Below are 16,919 nucleotides of genomic sequence, written 5' to 3' on the forward strand. Positions count from 1 at the left end.
TTACACCTTCTTGCCGCCTCCTTTCCCAATTTAACACTCGGTGGGCGGAAGAGACGGGCCTCCGCGGGGCTGCGGCGAGTGGCACAGGTGGCTGACGACCCTGCAGCCGCTTCTCAGCCCCTGGCGACTCCGGCCGCTGGAGGGGGGCAGCCGGCGGGGGCCGGAGCGGCAGAGCAAGGCCTGCCCGGCGCCCACGCGCCTCCCTCCAGCCCAGCTGCGCGGAGCCGGGCAGGGTCGCCGCGGCCACTGCGGTGTCACTCCCCCCGGCCAGGCAGCAGGAGGCGTGGGATTAGAAATTCTAACCCCGAGGGGAAGCCCTGGGAAGCTGGTCAGCTCAGCTCCCAACATCAGGCCCCGGAGGAGAGAGATGTGATAAGGAATGACTCCTGTCTGAGCCCAGCTCTGGGAGGGGAAATCCCAGGCTCTCATTTCAGGCATTTCAGGCTCCTTGCCGGGAGCCAGTGGGCCTCGTCTCAGAGGGCCACCCTCCAGCAGCCAAGCTGTCTGGGGGGGCATCCGCCAGCCCCAGAGGTCTTCCTCTCGTCCAGAGCAGGTGCCCAAGGCTGGGCAGCTCTGGGGACAGAACTCAGCCTGTGCTGGGCACAAACAAGGACCGCCTCTCGGGTTCCCACCCGCCTCCCCGCTTCCTGTTCCCGGGGCGAGCAGATGTGCACCAGGCTTGGTGGCTCCGGCCGCCCCAGGCCGAGCACGAGCCTTCTCCGGCCAAGGTCGCCGCTGAGAACCGGCTTGCGGGCCCACACTGCCTGTGTAGCAGGCGGGGACGCATCTGAGTTAAATTTAGTCCGTGTGTATATAATATTTATGCCCGCGGAGGCGCAGCGTATAAATATCCAGCTCCCTGTAACACATCTGTGTGTGTGTTTGAAGCAGCCCCATCGAAGCCGTTCCAGCATCATGTCAATCATGGCCGAGCCCCCAGGAAACGACTCCATCGTCAGACGCTATAAGGAAGATGCGCCTCATCGGAGGTGGGTGACAGGTGGAAGGAGGAGATGGGACATTTTCCTGGTGCCTGTTGTGCCGCTCGACCCTGAACTAACTCTGCAGTCCTTAAGGGAAGCTTGAAATATAGGCAGGATGGTGCCCATTTTACAGATGAGGAGGCTGAGGCTCAGAGAAGGGACATGGCTTTCCCAGGGCCGCCCAGCTAGCTAGCAAATGATGAAACCAACATCACTTTGCCCCCTGCTACCGAGAAATCAGGTTTCTCCATCCCATGGTTCCAGAGCTTGGCTTTTTCTGCCAAAGAGTGAGGGACCCTGCGAAGGTCCCCCTCATTCCTACTCCCTCTCCCCTTTCCTCACTGCTTGGAGACCATCAGTGTCCCCAGTGTGGAAACCACAGTAGCGATATGCCTGGGCATCCAGATGTTTCCAATCAGCCGGATATTTCGCATCTTATGTTCGGAGTCAGAGGTTGGTGGTGGTTCCTAGAAGGGCCAGACCAAGGAGTGGCCGGCGGGGCTGGATCTCCAACTTGGGTCCTGCCAGCCACCTGGCTGGGGCCTCATTACTGCGTCGCAGGAACCATACAGGGACAGCTTAGAACTCTTGGAACACACATCTCACCCCCGTCCAGTCCTGTCCGAGGGAGGCTCAGCTCTTTGGGCCCGTCACACGGTGCAGCCCGTCCGAGTATAAACGCTATTAAGCGCTCTGCGTCCGGGGAGAGGAATGAGTGGGAAGGAGCAGGTGGGGCTGTCGGGGACTCTGCTCACCAGGTCTTCATGTCCGTCCTCACACCAGCTCATGTGGCCTCTGCAGGCTCCGGGGCCGCCCTGCCCTCCCAGCAAAGCACCCAGCCTCGTGCAGCCCTCCCAGGGCCCACAGCCCTCCACCCACCTGCTGACCTTCCTCCCCCGCCCATCCTGCCCTCTCAGAACCAAAGCCTCTCGGACAGCCGGAACGTTCCGGAAGCTTCACTCTCCCTTGCCCACCTGCACACACAGTCAGGAGAGCTCCCCTGTCCCCCCCTTATGTCTTGCAGCACAGTTGAAGAAGACAATGACAGCGGTGGCTTCGATGCCTTAGACCTTGACGGTAGGTTCCCAGAAGATCTGAGAGGCGCCACAGGTGTGGCGGCCACGTCGGCCACGTCCTGATCCTCCAGCAGGGCCTGCCTGGGGCGAAGCCTTGTGCACAGTAGGTCCTCAGGAAACGCGTGCAGAGTGGATTCCGAGAGGGCTGTCTGTGCACAAGGAAGCCAGGCCTCCGCCCGCTGAGCGGCTTGGGCCGGAAAGCGCCTGAGGAATCCGGCCCAAGGTGTGCAGACAGCAGGAACCATCCCGATGCTGGGTGTAGAAGCAGAGTTAGGTCCGGGTTTTTAAGAAAGCATAGCTCTCGTGATTGTAGCCAAGCACTGTGATTCAGTTCCAGTGACTCTCAGCAGCTGTTTTCAGAGATGCCATAGTTGTCCTCGTTTTGCAGATGAAGAAACAGAGTCTTAGGGAGACTAAGGAGGAGTGTGGTGGAGGAGGGACCGGAAGCAGGGAGACCTCTTGAGAAGCCAGGTGTTAATTAAGCTGTTAACCAACCTCAGCGAGACGAGTGGCAGGCCTGGGGCCGGGGCCCTGGGATGGAGATGGGGCGGCAGTTAAGGTTGGTTTTCATCCCCTGAAATTGTAGGTGTGGGGCAGGCAGGCACTGGGGAGACTGGAGGGGGTGTGGTCGCCCTGAACCCACCCCACGGGCAGAGCTGGTGTGATGGAGGGGATATTCCCTTGGCCCAGCATGTTGCCACGCAGAGCCGGAAACGAAGGCTCCGTCTCCGGGGAGTAAGCATGCACGCAGCGCCCGCCAGCCACCGCCCCTCACAGCCGCGAGGCCCAGCACACGTTGAGTTCCTGCACCTCACCAGGCCCTGTTACAGCTGCATGGGACACAGAAAGCTGTGTCCCTGAGTTCTTGCTGTGGCAGAGACTGTGGTGGCATAGTTGAGAACCAGTGGGGAGGCCAATGCAGATTTGCAGACCTGAGCTGGTGCTTTTTTTTTTTTTTTTTTAATATTTATTTATTTTATCCTTTATTTATTTTGGCCGCACTGGGTCTTAGTTGAGGCATGTGGGATCTTTTAGTTGCAGCGCGCAGACTCTTAGTTGCAGCATGTGGGATGTAGTTCCCAGACCAGGGATCAAACCTGGGCCCCCTGCATTGGGAGAGTAGGGTCTTCCCCACTGGTCCACCAGGGAAGTCCCCAGACCTGAGCTTCTGACTGGATGGACGGGAGAGAGAAGAACAGGAAGGGTTCTGGCTTCTCGGGAGATGGCTCGGCGCCTTGGGATGGTGGCAGCGTCCTCGGGCCCCGTGGAGCTGGCAGCATGGAGACAGGCTCAGAATCTTCCGGGTGTGGCCTGCCAGCCCCCTCGGTTCCAGGGCCCCCGCCAGCCTGCCTCCACCCCCCGCCAGCTCAGGCTGCCAGCAGATAAAATGAAAGATTAGTGGCTCTCCTTAATTGGGGACCATCAGAAGCTTTCAAGTGTTAAAGAGAGGTCGGCACCTAATCGAGGCTGGGTAATGGGAAGAACTCAAGGAGTTTGGAAAGGGGAGAGCTGGGAAGAGAATTCTGGGCAGCTGTCCAAAGCGTTTTGCAGTGTCGGGACAGATTCTCTCTGCAGAGATGCCTTTGTTATCAGCCCAGAGCAGGGCTTGCGGATCTCCCGTCCCAGCGGCCTGAGCTGTGCGGGGTGGGCGTCTTTCCCTGGGGGGCTCGGGGTTCCGCTGAGCTGGGAGGAGAGGGGGCTTCCTTACTCCGTCCAGACGCTGCTCCTGCAGCTCCGCCCCAGACCCATAGAGGCCGGTAGATGGTGGTTAGACCTGAGATCCCCAAATGAAAATTTGGACCCCGATTCCAAAGCAGAACAAGTGTCTGCTAATGGCGACCCCTTTCCAGATTCCCCCCTGGAGGCGGAGGAATGACTCTGATGGAGAGGATGTCAGGACTGGACCCTGTACCCCCCAGGGTCTCCGGGACCCAGCTGACTGAGGCTGCTCCCTCATCCGGGGAGGGAGGATTTCCCAGGAGGCAGAGAGGGAGGAGCAGGGGCTGGAGGGCCCGCCCTGACCCCCCTCGGCCATCTCAGGAAGTCCATGGGCTGCCCTCCCTCCTCCATCGACCACTCGGGGGCCTGAAGGGTCCGACCGTTGCTCCTTTGCAGATGACAGTCACGAGCGGTACTCCTTTGGACCCCCCTCCATCCACTCCTCCTCCTCCTCCCACCAGTCTGAGGGCCTGGACGCCTATGACCTGGAGCAGGTCAACCTCATGTTTAGGAAGTTCTCTCTAGAAAGGTACCGAGGTCACGGGAAAGGGGAGGCTGGGGTGGGGGGCAGGGATGAGGGGAAGGCTGCTCACCCCTCGATCCCCTGCACAGGGGAGGGGATCGTCCACATCACCCGTGTTCTAGAATCAGAGTCTGGGAATCATAGTGTCCCAAAGTCAGAAACCACTACCCCGACCCCCAGTCAGGCCCATGTAGGAAGGGGCTTGCCCGGGGCCACACAGCCTGGTAGAGGCAAGGAACGGGACTCCGATGTCGGACCGGCCCCGGGCCCCGCCGGTGACTCCCCGAAGCCCGCTGGGCTGTGCCCACACGGCCTTCCCGGTGAGCAGCCGGGGCGCGTGTGACCTCAGTCCCACGGTGGCAGTGTCTCCCGGGGCCCCTGCTTCTCGTCTGTGCCGTGACCGCAGGAGCCGGTCGCCAGCTCTCTCCTAAGGTGCCTGCTGCTGTGACTCGCGGGGACGCCGCAGCCCAGGCCCCGCTCTCCGGGCGTCCCGGCCGGGAGTCCTAACGACAGCTGCCTAACCCCGCCTTATCTCCCGACCCAGACCCTTCCGGCCGTCTGTCACGTCCGTGGGGCACGTGCGGGGCCCCGGGCCCTCGGTGCAGCACACCACGCTGAGCGGCGACAGCCTCACGTCCCAGCTCACCCTGCTCGGGGGCAACGCGAGCGGGAGCTTCGTCCACTCGGTCAAGCTGGGCTCCCTGGCCGAGAAGGCCGGCCTCCGCGAGGGCCTCCAGCTGCTGCTGGTGAGGGGCTGGGGCCGGGGGAGGCGGCAGCTCTGATTCCTCCGCGCGTCTGCGGCTGACAGCGCAGGGACCCCCACCCCCACGCCCGCGTTAAGCTGCGGATTCCCGGCCGGGAGGAGGGGCTGCGGGGGGGCGGGCCTGTCAGCTCCTCTCTGGAAGCCCCTCCCCGCGCCCTTCTCTCCACGACTCTTTGCTCGTGTTTCTAGAGCCCGTGCGCGCGCACACGTGCTCCGGGCGGCGGACGGGAGGCACGTGAGCCCCATTTCGGTGCGATGCTTTTTTCCCGCAGCGGCGCTGAGCTGGTCTTTGTTGGGGGAGAGGCGCTTTTATTCCCGGCGGGGCAGTCTCACCCCTGCGGCTCCGCTCGCCTCGCCGCGGAGCCCAAGCAGGACAATGTGTCTTTGATATCTAGCTAGAAGGCTGCATCAAAGGCGAGAAGCAGAGCGTCCCCTTGGAGACGTGCACGAAGGAGGAGGCGCACTGGACCATCCAGAGGTGCAGTGGTCCCGTCACGCTGCACTACAAGGTCAACCAGGAAGGTGAAGACCCCAGACGGGGCGGGAGGTCCCTCCCCTCGCTCAGCTGCTCAGCAGGAGGAGGGCAGTCCCGGCCCCGCCAGGAGGACTGAGGGGGCAGGTGTGGGGCGGGAAGGGCAGACGCGGGGACACACGTGGGCACAAACCTGCCCCGGCATGCCTCGGGCCTCTGCCCCACTCACGGTGGAGACGGCACGTCCAGCCACAAGCGGACTGCTGGCCAATGGCCACGTCCCTGCCTGGCCAGCCCCTCCCTTGCTCTGCAAGGCTGAGGTTTGTCTTCTCTCTCGGGCTTCCCGGCCCTGACGTAGGCAGTGACTCTGGGGTGGCCGCTCCGGCACCCGCAGGCCCACTGAGCCACACCGCGGCCAGGCCGTCTGCTGCGGGACAGCCGGGGCTCACCCCCTTCTCATCTGGCCCCTCGGCAGCTTTCTCACGGTGTCTCCTCTTTCTCGGCCCAGACTCCTCGGCAGCGTCTGTCTTCTCCCAAACTCTGAGTTCTCCTTCTCACCTCTGGGTTTCTTCCTGCATGATTATCTCTGCAGCTGGATCTTATTTTTAACCACCAGGGGCTCATGAATGTTTCAACAGAGCATAAATAGCCACTCTCTCTCCAGCCGTTCCCCACTGCCGCCTGCTTGCCCGTGCCCCTTCCCGGCAGTGCCCGGTCAGTGCGGAAGGTGATAATGATGCTCTGTCCCCAAACACAGGGCCCAGCCTTCTCCTCCTGCAGGCGGGCTCCTCCCCTCTGCCAGGCTGGCATCCCAAAGTCTCCGGGCGCTGCCCTGCCCTCCAGCCCCAGTGCCGTAGAGCCCAGTATGAGCAGCGCCCCCTGGCTTTGTGTAGCAGCAGCCCTGCGTCTGGAATTCAGTGGAAGAAGGGTTCCCTCTGGCAGGATCCCGTTTGTAGGGCCTTTCCTCCCCGCTGGTGGAGCGCTCAGATGGTGATTGGTGTTAACTCCGCCCAGGTGGGTGGGAAGGGCCCAACCAGGAATCCCCGTCTCTCCATGAAAGGTGATCAGACAGGCCTGCTGGCTCAAGTCTCCCTGGCGTGTGAGGTGTGGCCTGTGAGAAATAGCATTTGAGGAACTGTTTCTGGGCCTGGCGATTAGGACTGCTTTAGCTTCCACTGTGTTATGGCTGTCTGCATGTGGGGCTGATTTCAGGATTTATATTATGGATTTATGTCTTGGACGTTTGCTGAAAGTTACTGCATTTATTATATTCATAGCTTTATGCCTCGCTTCCTTCCAAAAGGAGTCATAAAGTTTCACACTAAAGGGCAATGGTGTTAACTAAGGTTAAAACGTGTGCCGTGGTCCTACCACTTTGGAAAACCATTTGGCAGTATCTACTAAAGTTAAATGTATACACGATCAGTGACCTAGTAATTCCACTTCTGTGAATACATCCAAGAGAAATGAGTACATACGTCCACAAAGGTATAAGAGTGTTCATAGCAGAGGTATCCATAGTAGCCGAAAACTGGAAATGGGATAAATGTGCACACCAGGGAAAGGATAAATCAGCACCGTGTGGAATACTCTACAGCAACGAAAAAGAACACACGGGACTTTCCAGTGGTTGGGACTTCTCCTTCCAATGTGGCAGGGTGTGGGTTCGATCCCTGGTTGGGGAGCTGGGATCCCACATGCCTCGTGGCCAAGGAGCCAAAACATGAAACAGAGGCAATATTCAATGGGGACTTTGAAAACGGTCCACATCAAAAAAAAAAAGAACACACGATGCTACGTTGCAGCATTGCGGTTGAATCTCACAGGCGTGACGTTGTGCAGTGAATGCCAGGCACGTTCTGGCCGGAGAGCACGTACCGTCTGCTTCCACTTATATGAAGCGAGGCAGAGCTCACCTGTGCTGCTGGCGGTCAGCATAGAGGTTACCACTGCAGGGTTCTGACCTGGGCATGAGGGAAGGTTCTGAGTGGTGGTTACCCAGGTCTAGACATTTGTGAAAATCCATCGTGTGGAATGCTTAAGGATGATGGGGTTTACTGCATGTAAGTTACCTATCAATTAAAGAAAAAAAATGATAAAACACAAGCACTGTGTTTCGGTAGGGAGGGACATGGAGATCGCAGCAGAGGTCCTAGATTTGCTGCAACTTGGCACAGAATTTCTCTCTGAGCTTTTTGGCAGCCAAGACAGAGAAAGCCATCAGTAACTCAGCGGCTCACTCATCGGGGAGGACAGACGTTTCCCTAACCACGCCCCTGTGATGGGAGGACCGCATCACGGGGGTGTCATCCGTGGGGAGCCCAGCAGTGGGAGGCCGTTCACCGATGGCTTTTGCGTCTTCTCCTTCCACAGGGTACCGGAAGCTGCTGAAGGACATGGAGGAGGGCCTGATCACGTCGGGGGACTCCTTCTACATCCGGCTCAACCTGAACATCTCCAGCCAGCTGGACGCCTGCTCCATGTCCCTGAAGTGCGATGACGTCGTGCACGTACGCGACACCATGTACCAGGACAAGCATGAGTGGCTGTGTGCGCGGGTCGACCCCTTCACGGACCACGACCTGGACATGGGCACCATCCCCAGCTACAGCCGGTGAGGCCGAGGGGGCCATGCAGCTCAGCAGAGGGGCTCACGGCGGGGAGCCTTTGCCTGCCGACCGGTGACCGCCCCCCATTCCCTCCTCCTCTTTGAAGCCCCCCAGGAATGTTGCTCTCTTAAATCCCGTTGCTTCACTAAATCCCAGAGCTCCGTCTTTCTATCATTACTGGACAGCTTAGAGCCTGAGTTCATGCTCCCTGTGTTCGACAGTCATCTCTCCCGTAGCCCATCTCCCCAACATCGTTCTGTAATTATATGGCAGTAGTCGCCAAGGGCTGAACATCAGCCTGCCCCTGGTTAGACGCCCCGGGCATCTATAAAGCATCCACAGGCTCTGACTCTGCTGCCCAGGCCAGCCCTGCAAGGCCAGCGTCAGTAGACCCGATTTACAGATGAGGAAACCGAGGCTCAGAGAAGTTAAGCGACTTTGCCCCAGTACCACGATGAGTCAGCGCCAGAGGCAGGATTCAAGACCCGATGCTCAGTGCCCAGTCCTCCCTGGTGTATCCCTGGGGCTCAGAGCTCACACCCTGCATAGAGCCCCCTGCCCGGGCCAGGCCCCCGCCGGCTTCCCCAGCCTCGGCCCTGGGGTCTCTCCAGCCCCTGAGGCTCCGCCCTCCCCTCTCCCCTCCCCAGAGCCCAGCAGCTCCTCCTGGTCAAGCTGCAGCGCCTGATGCACCGGGGCAGCCGGGAGGAGGTGGACACGGCCCACCACACCCTGAGGGCCCTCCGGGTAGGTCACCCAGCACCCCGCCGGCTTCACACCACCTCCCGGGCTCTTTTTGGAGGGGATCCCGAGTGGGAGCTATCCGTCTCCGTGGGATGGTGGATTGCAAGGAACCGGGCTCCTCAGGGAGGGGCCGCCCCCCCCAGAAGGAGCCCCACCTCTGCACCCTCCCCAGCTGCGGTGCACGCTCCCCTCGGCCGGCTCTGGTCGTTGCTGGAACAAGTCCTGAGGCCCCTCTCACCCCCTGAGCTTGCTCTCCTGTCAGGAGTGCTTTGATGCACGACGGATGTTCTCCCGCCGTGAGCACGGGGCGGGGCTGGGAGCCGAGAGTCTCCCGTTCTCAGCGGCATCAGTATGCCAGCGGGTCTGACCGGTTGATAAACTGATTTCAGAACACCCTGCAGCCGGAAGAACCACTTCCCACTGCGGACCCCCGGGTCAGCCCCCGCCTCTCACGAGCGAGTTTCCTTTTCGGCCAGCTCCTTCAGGTAAAGCTCTCGGAGCGCCTGCTGACCTTCATCCACGTTGTGCCACAGCCCTGCCCTCTCCCTACCGAGAAGAGGCTGTATCAGAACAGCACTGCTCTGTGTTTGTCCCCCACTTGCAGCTTTTCACAGCACCTTTTACATCTTCTGCGCATTTTATCCTCACAGTGACGGGTCAGTAGACAGTCTGCAGCTGTTGGAAGCAAACCTCGCTTTCATAAAAGATTTGAGCAAACTTAGGGCTAAAAGAAAGTTAAACATCTTAGCTGCTCAAATATTAATGGAGAAGTGAGGAGAGGAAAACAAACGTTCCAGATATCCAGGTCCTCAGATTGAGCATTAAATTTATCTCTGAGCATCCTAGCAGCCAGGGAAGAAAGGGAAACCCAGCAGAGTCTTTAAATCTTATCTGGTGCCAAAACGTTTTAGCTCTTTGGGACCAGGAAAAATTTTTCCCTTGTACTTGATTCTAAGAGGTTTTTTTTCTTTTTTTTTTGGCATGGATCGTTATACGAGGAACATTGAACAGCCTCATGGGTGATGTGTTCAGAAGTGATTTCACATAAACGCAGAAGCAATTCGTGCAGCCTTTTTCTCTATCACCAGTTGACAAAAGCTGAGAGTACTATTAAGATGTAGCCCCGCAAGGATGTTCCTGTGTTGGCGCTGTGCTAATTAGGCCCCAGCAGAGCTAGTGTGTCACTCCACTGCTCCATCCTAATGTTGGAACATAGGAAACCCAGAGAAATGGTTCACGGTGTGACCCCAAAACCCAGGCAGAGGCAAACAGGTAGCAGAAAGACACCTACGGAGGTGGAAGGGAACCCTGGTGAAGTCCGAGGCACCCCTGAAGGCAGGACCACGTGAGACCACACGTTTTTGTGCCCACACGTCATGCATGAGTCCAAAACCCTGAGTTTTGGGGGGACTTGCTCGAAGGCCGGTTAACAACAGAGCAGGGCTGACATCCCGGTTCCCTGGACCTTCCTCCCCGCAGAGGGGGGGCGTGGAGAGTCTCAAAGTAGCCCAGGGAGTAAGGTGCCCACCGCTGGGCGTGCCTTTCCGCCCTCCAGGACTCAACTCTGAATGGTGGAAGGGCGCAGGCACTCCCCCGGAAGACTCGGGGATGCCGAGGCAGGGGGTGAAGTCACCTGCACCCCCCGCCGGGTGGGCCGTTTGGGGGCGGCCAGGGGTCTTCCACAGCCAGAGCGCTCCAGGCCCCACAGTGCCCGTGGATCCCCTAGATGTGGGTGGGATTGCAGGGGGGCTCCACTGAGGGCCTGCTTGGGACCAGCCCCCTGGCAGGTTACGCCCAGCCGGGGAAGAGGGTGTGAGCATTTGTTCGCTTACTTGCCTGCTGACGGCGTCCCAGACAGCTAAAGAAGGTGTGCCACCTGCTAGGTGTCCCCTGTGCTGAGCGGGGGCGTGACTGACCCAGGCGCCCGGGGCGGAGCCCGGATCTGAACGGGGGTCTCCCGAGCCCGGGTTCCGCCGTCCTCCACCCGCTCCCGTCTGTCCGCAGTTCGTCAGCAGGTCCGAGAACAAGTACAAGCGGATGAACAGCCACGAGCGCGTGCGCATCGTCTCGGGGAGCCCGCGGGGGAGCCTGGCCCGGTCCTCGCTGGACGCCACGAAGCTCCTGACCGAGAAGCAGGAAGGTGTGGTGCCGACCTCCCCGCCCCCGCCCCACGCACGCCCGGCGGCCTCAGGGGTCTGGGCGGGCCGCGGGGGGCCCCCGAGAGTGGGGCTGGGACGGCTGCTCCCTCCAAAGCAAGGGTATCACCTAGGGAGGAGCTGCCCGGCCCTGGCCAGGAGGACCGACAGCCGCCCGGGCGCATCCTGCCAAGTTCCCCCGACCGACGCCCGCCGTACTTGGTTTGAGCCCAGACGCTCGTGTTATTTGGAGCTGTTTGCCGTGGAGCGTTTACTTATTGATTCTCTCCCTGCTGAGCACCGACTGCCGTTTATCGTGAAGCCAGCGAGGGGCCTCCCGGTGCGCAGTCCCCTGCAGAAGGCCCTGCCGGCGGCGAGCCAGCCTTCCCAGGGCCACGCTGGCCCCAGCGCTGACGGTGACGAGGGCCAGGGGCGCCTCTCCACCCCAGCCTCAGCCCAGGCCCTCCCTGGACAGCTTAGCGCCTGGAGGGCGTTACGCGCTTCTTGCCGGCGCCTCCTGGCCCGTGAGCAGGGCCGTCTCCCTGGCTCAGCGCTGTTGGCCCAGCTCCCGAAACAGCCCGGTCCACAGGTCACCCGTAAACTTGCCTGGATGGCGGAAGGGCGTTCTGGGCCGCTGGCTTGCGTCGATTTGTACAGCGGTTTTTGAGAACTAGCCCCCGGTGTCCCGTCCCCACTCCCAAATGGTTTTCAAGGCTCCATGGAGCTGAGAGGGCACCCGGGCTGCCCCTGCCCCAGTCAGTGCCCGCCCTTCCCTGTCCCCTACCAGAGCTGGACCCCGAGAGCGAGCTCGGCAGGAACCTCAGCCTGATCCCCTACAGCCTGGTGCGCGCCTTCCACTGCGAGCGCCGCCGGCCCGTCCTCTTCACGCCCACCATGCTGGCCAAGGCGCTGGTCCAGAAGCTGCTCAACTCAGGGGGCGCGATGGAGTTCACCATGTGCAAGCCAGGTGGGCTCCCCGCTGCAGGCTGCCCTCTTCCCCCTCGTTCTCCCCCTCCCCGTTCTCCCCCTCCCCCTCCCCCTCCTCGACCTGTTCCTCCTCCTCCCCCTCCTCCTGCATCAAGGGCTCAGGAGCGGATGGAAGGGTGTGGATGGCTGGCTGCCGTGGGGACTGTAAAGTGTGACCCTGACCTTGCCCTCAATTGGGAAGCCTCGGGGTCTAGTGAAGGAGATGAGATTCACTTAAACGTGGCCAGAAAGGGGTCAGACATGCAGCTCTTGCGAGCCCAGGAAGCAGGGCGGAGGAGCCTGGACGAGACAGTCGGCCCGAGACCACCGGTGCTGCCCTCAGGACTGGCCCCTCTCCCCACAGATGTTGTCACGAGAGACGAGTTCCTCAGAAAGCAGAAGACAGAGACCATCATCTACTCCCGAGAGAAGAACCCCAACTCCTTTGAATGTGTCGTTCCCGCCCACATCGAGGCTGTGGCGGCCAAGGTGAGGCCGGCTGGAGGCTGGCAGGGCTCGTGAGCCACGTGCGCCATGGAGAGGGCGATGCTGTCACCTTCCCGTGGGGAACCTTCTTCCTCTCTCCCTCTACCATGTGCTGACACCTCCAGGCCCTGTCCTGCGGCTCTGCCGTGCGTTTATATTTGGAACCTCCTGTATTTCTGATGGCTTCCTGGTGCCGGTCCTCTGGTCCGCGTTGTCCAGGGATGTGTGCGCGCCTGGCTGTGATAACGGGGGCCAGAGATGGCGAGCAAGCGGGCGACAGGCACCGTGCTCGCCAGATGGGGGAAGTGGGCCTTCAGAAGGGTTCTTGGCAGTGATGCAGAAAAGGCGTCTGCACGCAGTTTGGAGTCTTCTGGAGCCAGACCTTGAGACCCTGGCCGGCCCTGAGCGTGGAGTTCTTCCTCGCTCCAGGGCTGGGTGAAGGCGGGGCTCTCGGCCCACGAGGATGGTCACGGCCCCGGAGTCTGGGACGGTGACCTGGGGGACGGCAGGAGCAAGAGTCCAGCCGGAAATTCTGAATTTGCCGCCCAGCTGATGGTCACTCCCGCACCCTCCCGCGTTGTCACACGGATCAAGGCACGGGCAGAGCTGTCAGCCAGCCTTGAAGAGTTTGTTGGGTATTAAAGCTTAGGGAATTGTGACAGCCGGACCGGATAGACAGTGAGTGGGCAGGGCTGGAGCTGAGAACATTTTAGCTGCGAAGGGGTTACCAGCCAAGAATCTGTGCTGTTAGAAATCCCGCAGTTGCTAATGCTGGCGAGACAGAGGAGCAGTGACCGGGGGCACAGGGGCCTGGGGCTGGCCATCTCTGCCACTGGACCTGGGTGCTGGTTCGACCGGCACGTTCAGTTTGTGAAAATCCACTGAGCTGCAGGCTTAGGAGAACGTGCACTTTCCTATATTCAAGTTCTGTTTCAGTGCAGAGGTTTAAGTGGCACCTTCAACAAAACAGGGATCGTCCTTCTTCAGAAACGATGCGCTCTCCGGGCCTCAGGGAGTCGTGCTTGAGAACCCTTACATCCTCCCGGGACCATCCAGCCGCCTCACCTTCCCTGTGTTTTCTACCCCCGTCCTAGTACCAAGAGCGCCTCCGCAGGCAGAATAGAGTAGCAGGTGTTCTCCGCACTGACTTGGGTTTTTATTAAGACTCACGCACACTGCCTGATTCACCCCGGACTGGGTGCCGGGCCTCTGCCAGCACCCATCCCTGTGCAGGGGGAGCCAGGTGTCCGGACGGGGGGCCTTGTCTCTCAGAGGCTGGGTTCTGCCTGGGTCGTTCTCTGGTTCAGCGGGGGCACGCGGGGCTGTCTCGCCCCCGGCTCTGTCCCGTGGAGCCAGACCCTGCCCGGTGGACCCGCCCCAGGCACCCACACAGGCCGAGGAGGCAATGGGCCCCCGCCGACCGCCGGCCACTGTGTCCGCAGAACAAGCACTGTCTACTGGAGGCCGGGATCAGCTGCACCAGGGACCTGATCAAGTCCCGCATCTACCCCATCGTGCTCTTCGTCCGGGTGTCGGAGAAGAACATCAAGAAGTTCAGGTAGGGCTCTGGGACCTGCCTGCAGGGGCCCTAAAGCAGCCGTCCTCTCCCCCGGCCTCACCAAGCCTCTGGGGTTCCCGCCAAGAACAGCTGGCTGTGTTGGGCCCACCCCTCCCCCGAGCATCCCTTTAGTGAATCCTTATCGAGGGGTCAGTCCCCAGTCCAGGGGGACATGGCCCTGACCCCTCCAGCAACGGAGACAGTAACACACACACACACACGTAAAACACGTCCAGGAGGATGGGTGCCGGGAGGGATGGGGGCGCCCTGGGACCCAGGTGGTCCGGGAAGCCAGCATTGGAGCAGGACCCACCACAGCGAGGCCAGGCCGGGCAGGTGCAGAGGGCACAGCTGGCACCCAGACCCCCAGGCGGGGATGGCCCAGAGGAGGCCAGTGTGCCGGGCAGAGCGGTGAGAGGTGCCTGGGGCCGAAGGGGGTCCAGACCACACCGGGCCGTGTCGGCCACGGAAGGATGTGACGTCTCCTTCTGAGTGAGACGGGAGCTACTGACGGTTTTGAGGAGTGACTTAATCTACTAAGGGATGTAAAGGCCCCGCTGGCTGCTGTGTTGAGACACAGGCATCGTGACAACCCACACGAGGGGTAGCGATGCTGGGACCACATCCTGCCCGGCGGGCGATGAGGAAAGGCCTGATTCTGGGTCCGTGTTCAAGGTCGGGCCTGTGTGATTGCTGAAGGGTTAGCGGTGAGATTTGATAGGAAGAGGAAATCAGGGTGATGCTGAGGTTGGGGAGGGGCGTGGCCTGCCTGTCACGTGGCACCATCTCTGATCCCCACCCTTCCTTGCAACACAACTGCAGCTGACACTGAGAGAGGTCAGGCCACTCCATTCTCTCCCCAAATGTTTACTGAGCGCCTGTTAAGTGCCAGGCCTGGGACCCCATGAGTGAGCAAAAGAGTGCAGAGTACCCCCCCTCACCACCTCCCACACGTTAGGACAGCTGCTGTCCACAAAGCAGAAACTCACACGTGTTGGCCCAGATGGGGAGAAATTGGAGCCCTTGCGCACTGCTGGTTGGGAACGTAAAAGGGTGCAGCTGCTGCAGAAAATAGTAAGGAGTTTCCTCAAAAATTAAAGTAGAACTACCATGTGATCCAGAAATCACACTTCTCGGTCTATACTCAAAAGAATTAAAAGCAGGGTCTTCAAGAGGTATTTGCACACCCATGTTCACAGCGGCATTATTCACAGTAGCCAAAAGGCGGAAGCCACCCAAGTGTCCACTGACAGATAAATGGATAAACAAAATGTGGTCCATCCCTATGAGAGAATATGATTCTGCCTTAAAAAGGAAGGAAGCTGACACATGGTGAAACATGGCTGGACCTTGAGGACATGATGCTCAGTGAAACAAGCCAGACACAGAAGGAGAGACGCTGTGCACTTGCACTTCTACGAGGTCCCTGGGGGAGTCAGATGCACAGAGACAGAAAGTAGAGGGGTGGGTGCCAGAGAGGGAGGGGGAAGTGATTGTTTAATGGGTAGAGTTTCAGTTTTGCAAGATGAGAAAGTTATGGAGATGCACATCGCTGCGAATAACTTACCGCTGCTGAACTGCACACTTACAAGTGGTCAAGATGGGAAATTTTATTTTACGTGTACTTTACCACAATTAAAAAGACTTTTTTTTTTTTTTAAAGTCCCCACCTCTTAGGATTCCCTAATGAACAGAATAAAAGGGGACAGTGCGTAAGGTGCTAAGTGGTAGACGCGATGGAGAAACAAAGCAGGGAAGGCAGCGTCGGTGGGGTGGCCGGGGGGTGGGCGGCAGCACAGGGGGGTCCCGCAGCGCGGGTCCGCCCAGCCAAACCACGCCCCTGTGTGTCTCCCTCGCCCTCCGACCGCCTGCAGGAAGATGCTGGCCCGGCCCGAGACGGAGGAGGAGTTCCTGCGCCTGTGCCGGCTGAAGGAGAAGGAGCTGGAGGCCCTGCCGTGCCTGTACGCCAGCGTGGAGGCGGACATGTGGGGCAGCGTGGAGGACCTGCTCCGCGTCATTAAGGACAAGATCGGGGACGAACAGCGCAAGACCGTCTGGGTGGACGAGGACCAGCTGTGAGGCGGGGGCACCGCTGAGTCCCAGCGGGACTCGGGAGGGGGTCCGGATCCCGCGGGGCCGCGCCGAGGGGCGAGGGGCGTCCTGCTGCCTAGACGGCCTGGGGGCTCTGTCCTCCCGTTGAGGGAGGCCCTCCAGGAAGGCCCCCGGGGGCAGATGCTGGTCGGGAGGGAGCAGGGAGCCGTCCACTCCACCCAGGGCTGACCCGCTGAGACGGCCAGCCCTGCGGGCGTGAGTCGGGAGACAGGACCCCACGAAGGACACAGAGCCAGGTCGGAGGCCAGCGGCCCCTGGAAGCCGGAACAGCAGTTGAATGTCACGCGTGGAATAGGTGTGCTGCCCGTAGGGAGGGGACCTGAAAGCCAGGCATCCCCCAGCCCTCGGGACACAGGATAAGCGCATTCCCAGGCAGAAGGGGAGGTGTGCCGTGCTGTTATTTTTCTTGCATTAAAATTTCTCCAATTCCTTGTTTTCAACCAATTGTTTAATAGTTTGCAGAGGCTTTCGGCTCTTGCACCCTTCCTCACCTACAAACCACCCCCAGCGAGCTCAGGTCAGGCCCCGTGTCATATGCAGGGTGAAGGTAGGGTGACCGTGCATCCCAGCTTTCCCAGGACAGGCCTGATGTACGCCTGGGTTTGGGGCTGATCACTAACAGCACCCCCTCTGACTAAGATGCGTCCTGATTTGGACGATAAATTGTATCGTCACCCTGGGAAGGGCCCCCCCCCTTTCATAGGCTGCCGGGAAGGTCTCGCTGTCTACACCCCTGCGTCCCCAGGCTGCAGCCGCAGGCTAGGCCCTCCTGACTC

At 60.3% G+C, this 16,919-nt stretch overlaps 1 protein-coding gene across 5 annotated transcripts in view; it reads left to right on the forward strand.

The window, feature by feature from the left end:
- The window catches only part of CARD11 (caspase recruitment domain family member 11), a 106,565-nt gene extending 89,982 nt beyond the window's left edge, over positions 1-16,583 (forward strand). For 4 of the 5 annotated variants that reach the window (XM_059896604.1, XM_059896603.1, XM_059896605.1 and 1 more), the window contains 13 exons: positions 889-989; positions 2,008-2,060; positions 4,175-4,307; positions 4,846-5,047; positions 5,460-5,586; positions 7,910-8,150; positions 8,793-8,889; positions 9,276-9,371; positions 10,891-11,026; positions 11,809-11,988; positions 12,352-12,476; positions 13,916-14,031; positions 15,906-16,583. In XM_059896604.1, coding sequence (XP_059752587.1) covers positions 889-989; positions 2,008-2,060; positions 4,175-4,307; positions 4,846-5,047; positions 5,460-5,586; positions 7,910-8,150; positions 8,793-8,889; positions 9,276-9,371; positions 10,891-11,026; positions 11,809-11,988; positions 12,352-12,476; positions 13,916-14,031; positions 15,906-16,110 — 1,812 coding nt within the window. In that variant the 3' untranslated portion in view covers positions 16,111-16,583. The remainder of the gene's footprint in view (positions 1-888; positions 990-2,007; positions 2,061-4,174; positions 4,308-4,845; positions 5,048-5,459; positions 5,587-7,909; positions 8,151-8,792; positions 8,890-9,275; positions 9,372-10,890; positions 11,027-11,808; positions 11,989-12,351; positions 12,477-13,915; positions 14,032-15,905) is intronic. The other variant, XM_059896606.1, reaches the window with a different exon arrangement.
- The last annotated feature ends 336 nt before the right edge of the window (positions 16,584-16,919 follow it).

This window comes from Balaenoptera ricei, chromosome 15 (assembly GCF_028023285.1).
Source record: "Balaenoptera ricei isolate mBalRic1 chromosome 15, mBalRic1.hap2, whole genome shotgun sequence".
Lineage (NCBI taxonomy): Eukaryota > Metazoa > Chordata > Mammalia > Artiodactyla > Balaenopteridae > Balaenoptera > Balaenoptera ricei.